Source organism: Oncorhynchus kisutch, linkage group LG22, assembly GCF_002021735.2.
Source record: "Oncorhynchus kisutch isolate 150728-3 linkage group LG22, Okis_V2, whole genome shotgun sequence".
Taxonomy (NCBI): Eukaryota; Metazoa; Chordata; class Actinopteri; order Salmoniformes; family Salmonidae; genus Oncorhynchus; species Oncorhynchus kisutch.
Window position 1 is genome coordinate 21,640,722 of NC_034195.2, and position 6,313 is coordinate 21,647,034.

Genomic DNA, 6,313 nt, shown 5'->3' on the forward strand with positions numbered 1-6,313 from the left:
TCAATCCCTCAGCTGATTCCTATGTTTTGAGGAGTCTGGGTCAGTCCAATTTTTTTCTTCTCAAAACCAGAGGAGAAATTTGACGCCCACTTTAACTGTTCTGCTTTGCTCCTTACCATGTCTTCAGCCTGTCCTAAGTGATTTGTTGTGTCATCAGGTACAGGCCCAGTCCAGGCATTAACATATTACACTTAAGTAGTGCAATTAATTAGCTGCATTTCAATCGTTTTCAGTACTTTTTGAATTACATCTGTAGTTATGTCTGCTCTGTCTACTGCAGCTTGAATGCCTCTTAATGATATGGCAAATGAGGTCAGGTGCCATACAACCATCATAATACTCTTCTCCTTAAAATATGAACGTTACCTTTGTCCTTTTCCCATACATTCAAAAATCCCTTCTTCCTCCTCCCTTTGCCCTCTTTTAGAGGCTGATTCCCAATTTGACCTGCCTTGTAAGAATTTGTAATCCCACTACCATCCCTCCTTGGTCTCTCCCTACAAAATATAATATTTTATATATTAGAATAAAAAAAGGGCATCATACAGGAGGGTATGTAGGCATTAGTGTTTGTAAATGTTTTGTGTGTGATGGAGTGAGAAAGACTGGCGGATTCTCCCCCGCTGTTCATTCAAAGTTGGCCTAATTGAGCTGTCAGCCGACACGGTCAAAACAAAACCACTGCCAACAACCTCTGACCCAACTGCATAAGCCCCCCTCATTTAGTTAGCGTTGCCTTAACACAATTCAGGTTTCTTTATTGGCATGACAAATATACATTCTAGTTGCTTAAGCATGTATGCCATTAACAGAACAGTAAAACAAAGACAATGCACTCTGTGATATTTATTTTCCCTCTATCAGACCTCCCACCACATTGTTTATTTATGGGATGTGCTGTCCCAGATAAAGGGGTTGGGTGGAGGGCGCCTGTGAACAGGACAGAGAGTCACGCTAGGGGGACAGAAATGTGCCAAGCCCCCCATCGCTGCCCCTACCGTCTACCCTCCCTGTCCCCCCACCATCTTTTGCTGCCTCATCTCAGAGTCATCCTGCACTTTCCCAATAGAGCACATCTAAATTATCTACTATGCACCTGCACAGTTTCATTGACATCCTGGAAGGTAGTGCATTATGTGGTTATTAGTGCATGAGCACTGGAACAATTAAGGACTATGCAGATTCTGGCATGAATTTACATAAAGCTTGGCATCTTCCTTACAGGGTTATAATGCATGCAAAGAAAAGCACATTCCTGACTATACAGTAAAATGGATGTGGAGTGACTCCAGCACTATAGTTGAGAGTCTGCAGGGACTTATGACAGAGCGGGGAAGCCTTAAAGGTTACCCTCGAGAATGACTTTTTTTATGTCTGCCGGGGAGTTGACAGGGAACACTGTGTGGGTGGTGTTCTTTCTCTCCACCAACGTGGCCACAGCCTCACCAAGGTCCAGGTGGTTCAGGTAACCAGGAGCCATGCGCTCTGGAGGGGCCACACCTGTGTTGATCTTTACCTGTGAGAGCAAGTGAATGGAAGCCAGATTTATACTTTTGATACTTAAGTATATTTTAGCAAATACTTTTGATACTTAAGTATATTTAAAACCCAATACTTTTAGACTTTTACTCAAGTAGGATTTTACTTAGTGACTTTCACTTCAGTCATTTTTCTTTTAAAGCATCTTTACTTTGACTTAAGTATGACAATTGGGTACATTTTCCACAACTGTTGGTTAATGATAGTGTACAGCAGATTGGCTGAGTGTACAAAACATTAGGAACACCTAATATTGAACTGCACCATTTTTGCCCTCAGAACAGCATCAATTAATCGTGGCATGGACTCTACAAGGTGTCAAGTGTTCCACAGGTATGCTGGCCCATGTTGATTCCAATGCTTCCCACAGTTGTGTCAAGTTGGCTGGATGTCCTTTGGGTGGTGGACCATTCTTGATACATGTGGGAAACTGTTGAGCATGAAAAACCCAGCAGCATTGCAGTTCTTGACACAAACCGGTGAGCCTGGCACCTACTACAATACCCTGTTCAAAGGCATTTAAATATTTTGTATTGCCCATTCACCCTCAATGACACATACAATCTGTCTCAATTGTCCCAAGGCTTAAACATCTTTTAACCTGTCTCCTCCCCTTCATCTACACTGACTGAAGTAGATGTAACAAGAGACATCAATAAGGGATCATAGCTGTCACGTGGATTCACCTGGTCCGTGTCATGGAAAGAGCAGTTTTGTATACTCAGTGTATATGAACCAACAAACAAGACAAGGGAAGGGTGTATTCAGGATCACAATGTTGCAGACAACTTTTACTGGCAATTTCTATTTGGGTAGACTGAGACAAGTTCTGCAACTGATAGCATGATCCTTAATATACACTAGCTAACTAAACAATGGGGGTTTACATTATAGATCTTGGCCACACCTGGTTGAGTTTGCAGGGCACTTCTGGGTACTCCTCTCGTAGTACCTGACAGAATGCCAGGGTGCTGGCGGCGCCAACAGTCAGGAACCCTGTACCTGGCATCAACAGCTTCTCTCCAGCACCACCTGCGGCACAGCACACATCACTGCCCAGTAACCACCAAGCCATACTCAGCATAATGTGCAAGGACTAAATATTGTGTTATCAAGTGGGGAAGAAAGTTGTTCCTCAAGACAAGTGTACTAACAGGTGTTGCCGATGTCACTCAAATCGTCCAATCACTTTCACAGAACACACACTACACACTACACTGGCTGGAATGTAGGGAAGGGCCCAGATGGGAGACTCACCTGTGATAAAGGTGTAGGTGCAGTTGGGGTCGTCTCTCACCAGTGGAAAGAAGACCTTCCATGATACAAAGGTGCTAAACAGCAATGTCTCAATCACCTACGGGTGGATATATTAATACAGATTAAAGTAGTGAGAGGGGAAGAATTCAAGATGAGAGGGAAATCTAAATAGATGTGGAACTGACAGAAAAGAGAGGAAGATTGTAGAGTGCAGATTTAAAACAATGAAATCATGACAGCTTAACAGATAATGAGGATGGTAAACTCGATCATGAATTAGTCAGTGAGGTGTGTTGAAGACTCACCCAGTGTAGTTCTTTCAGAGTCTGGGTATGTGGTGGCCCACCCTGCCACCAGCTGAATCCCAGAGATGACACAATGTCTGTCACCTTGCCAACAGACTTCAGAAGGGCGTGCTTGACCACCTCTGCCCCCTCCTCTGAACCTGAGACGAAGTGTAACAGAGTTTGAGAGGTGTTTCCATACATTACATTTTGGTTAAATATATAACCAATGCGGGGGCATTGTCTTAATATATATGGGATACCTTCAACAATACTCTAATTTCTAAAATATGTCTGTCAAATGTTGTCACCCGCCAAGGAGTGTGAATGGGTGCTCTTACCAACATTCCCGACTAGGGTAGTGAGGTTGTCTCGGACGGAGGGCGAAACAAACCCCCTGAGCTTCTCTAATCTGCTGTTGTCTCTGGAGATGACAGCCACCTTGAAACCTTGAAACATGGACAGTACACAGTCACAATCAGGCAAACAGAAGGTTAATTTTGCTGCAGTAATTGGGTTGGCTTATTGCTAAATATTTGATTTAATATTGTAGAATGTCATGGACAATATATTATACTATTCAACAAAACACAATTTAAGAAACCGGAATGTCCACTTGACAAGTGATGGACACTTAAGGCAACTTGTCACCTGAGGAATGACAGTGTGGTATTAATGAAAAGGGCTATACCAATCAATCAACTCTTCGTGGTATTTCGATTCACCATACATTTGATTATCTATCGCGTCCCGAGAAACCTATGTGAAAACGTTAAACCAAGATACACAGGCTTATGCTAGGCTACCAGCACTTTTGACGAAATACAACAATGCATTCACATTGCTCCCGATGTTAACTGCTAGTTGGAGTTCAAGACAACATCAAGTTTTTGGACATTCTTATGAGAATCACAACTTGAAATCTGTGCGTAAAGGAGAGGCCGTTTTTTTTACGCGCGGTGACAATCCACAATTCACCTTGACAACGAACGGTAGCCTCATTCTTTTTTTTCTCAATTACTCAAATCTTTTTCATCTATTACCCAACATAACTTGAGAAACACAAACAAAACAACTACTTTGCAGCAGACCCAATTTGATCCACCCAACAACGACCAATGGCAAATGGCGCACACAGCATAAGATTTATTAGACCTCTTCATATATCCTACATATTTTGCACGCAGGAAATGATAGATGTTGCACAATTTAATCCTGACCATTAACCGTGGGCGGGGGCATTGTCTTAAGGCAGGTGTAATGGTTTCAAGACTCCATATGCTCCGTATCTCAATAAGGACATCTTACCTTTGTCGAGGAGTGCTTTAACTATTCCAGAGCCCACTGTTCCTGCTCCACCGAGAGCTAACACAACTCTGTCCGCGTTTGACATGCTGAATAGGTCCAAAGGACTGTACAAAGGAATTTAAATACCGCTGACAGTCTGAGACTATGGAGAGTACTTTGTACCACCCGGGACCTTTAAACAAATAACAAGGGCCACAGTTCCGCCCCTTTACAAGTGTCACTGAAGCCACGCCCGTATCAGGTGAAAGAACAACGGCAAAACCTAATTGACCTCCCATCTCCCATCTCCCCTCTCCCCTTTCACTTCTCTCTCTCTCTCTCTCTCTCTCTCTCTCTCTCTCTCTCTCTCTCAAATATTACAGATATTTAATATATTAAATTCATAGGCTATATTTTGAATATGTATATTGTTTTAAATTAACATTTAAATAAAAATGCTAATTAATTTGTTATTAATGTAGTATGAATATTAATCTTTTTTTTTGTTCATTCGGATTCAGTGAGTCTTCACTACTTAACACTGCCACAAAGGAATAAACCCAGCCCAGAGCCATGTATTTAGCGAGTTGAGCCAAGGCAGTTTCAACATTATGATGCATTAACATGACACTTCAACATTCTATGTCAGCCATATTAGCTTCCCATTAACATTAGGCTACATGGGGAGTATTAAAAAACATACTATAAAAATGAATGTCTACAATGAGCATTATGATGCATTTACATGACACTACAACATTATATGGCAGCCATCATTAACATGAGATGGGGAATGTTTAAACAATGGTATGTAACTGAATGTCTAGAATTAGAACAATATTCAACATTCTAAAAGTTGGCCTAAGTCTCTAAATATATGGTTGTGACCTTGCCTATTTCTAACATTTTTATTCTTAAAATCATATTTTAAACCTAACCCTAACCTTAATCACACTGCTAACCTTATGCCTAATCCTAACCTTAAATTAAAGGGCAATTGCACCACTTTTCAACCTCATTTTCATTATCTCCAGCACAATACCAGTGTCTACATATGTGAAAATGACACATTTCTATGTTTTGTAGAAAAAAATGTAACTTAAAAAGTTCTACCCAGTGACATAATCAAAAGTTAATTATTTTAAAAATAGTGATTTTCAAACTTTGATGTGCAAGCTTTGAAAATCACTGTTTTTTAAATTGATTTTAATCCTACCCTGTGAATTCTCATTAAAATATAAAAAAGATTTCTTCTTATCTTTTCAACCACAGATCATAGAAATGCTGTGTTTTCACATATTTTTGTGCTGGAGATAATAATTACGAGGTTGAAAAGATGCAGATTTTCACTTTGAGACCAAAAAGCTTATTTTTGTTTTCATAATTCTTCCCACTTTACTTTATGGCTGTGCTATAGATGGGGTAGCTGAGAATTTATCGAAAATGACAATACATGTAGGGAATTGAAGGCGACTCGTTTCAGCTAGTTTAATGTTGTTCTTCATACCATGTCTTGTTTTGAGGTGTTTTGACTGATTTCATGTCAATGCCAATATGGCTGAAATTCGCTACCTAGATAATCAACAACTGTAATGCTTTATTTGAGAGACAACAAGTGCTCATTGTGCAAATGTATTTATGTTTCAATAAACATTGGAGACAAAATATAGTTTAAGATACATGTTGTCAACAATCTAAGCCAACCCATCTGTTTTAACCCATAATTACTCATGCATCGGTTTTGAGGCTAGCCTAGTGGTTAAGAGCATTGGGCCAGTGACTGAAAGGTCACTGGTTTGAATCCCCAAGCCAACTAGTTGAAACATCTGTTGATGTGCCTCGAGCAAGGCACTTAACTCCATTTGCTCTGGATAAGAGTGTCTGCTAAACGACAACAATCTAAACAAAGATGGGCTGGGGGCTGAGCTAAATCGAGTGCACCCACA

At 40.6% G+C, this 6,313-nt stretch overlaps 1 protein-coding gene across 1 annotated transcript; it reads right to left on the minus strand.

The window, feature by feature from the left end:
- Positions 1-741: 741 nt before the first annotated feature.
- On the minus strand, positions 742-4,577 carry LOC109867258 (uncharacterized). Its single transcript, XM_020456315.2, has 6 exons — positions 4,389-4,577; positions 3,422-3,529; positions 3,102-3,241; positions 2,797-2,893; positions 2,447-2,571; positions 742-1,516 (listed from the first exon to the last, which is right to left on the minus strand). The coding sequence occupies exons 1-6, from the start codon at positions 4,471-4,473 to the stop codon at positions 1,340-1,342; spliced, it is 732 nt and encodes a 243-aa protein (XP_020311904.1). The 5' UTR covers positions 4,474-4,577; the 3' UTR covers positions 742-1,339.
- Positions 4,578-6,313: the final 1,736 nt, after the last annotated feature.

Bases quoted from the DNA above. Each gene is read 5' to 3' on its own strand.
- LOC109867258 (XM_020456315.2), bottom strand. From the start codon at position 4,473: ATGTCAAACGCGGACAGAGTTGTGTTAGCTCTCGGTGGAGCAGGAACA. The intron at 3,530-4,388 runs GTAAGATGTCCT...CCATGTTTCAAG, and splicing joins TAAAGCACTCCTCGACAAAG to GTTTCAAGGTGGCTGTCATC. The intron at 2,894-3,101 runs GTGAGTCTTCAA...ATCCACCCGTAG, and splicing joins CTCTGAAAGAACTACACTGG to GTGATTGAGACATTGCTGTT.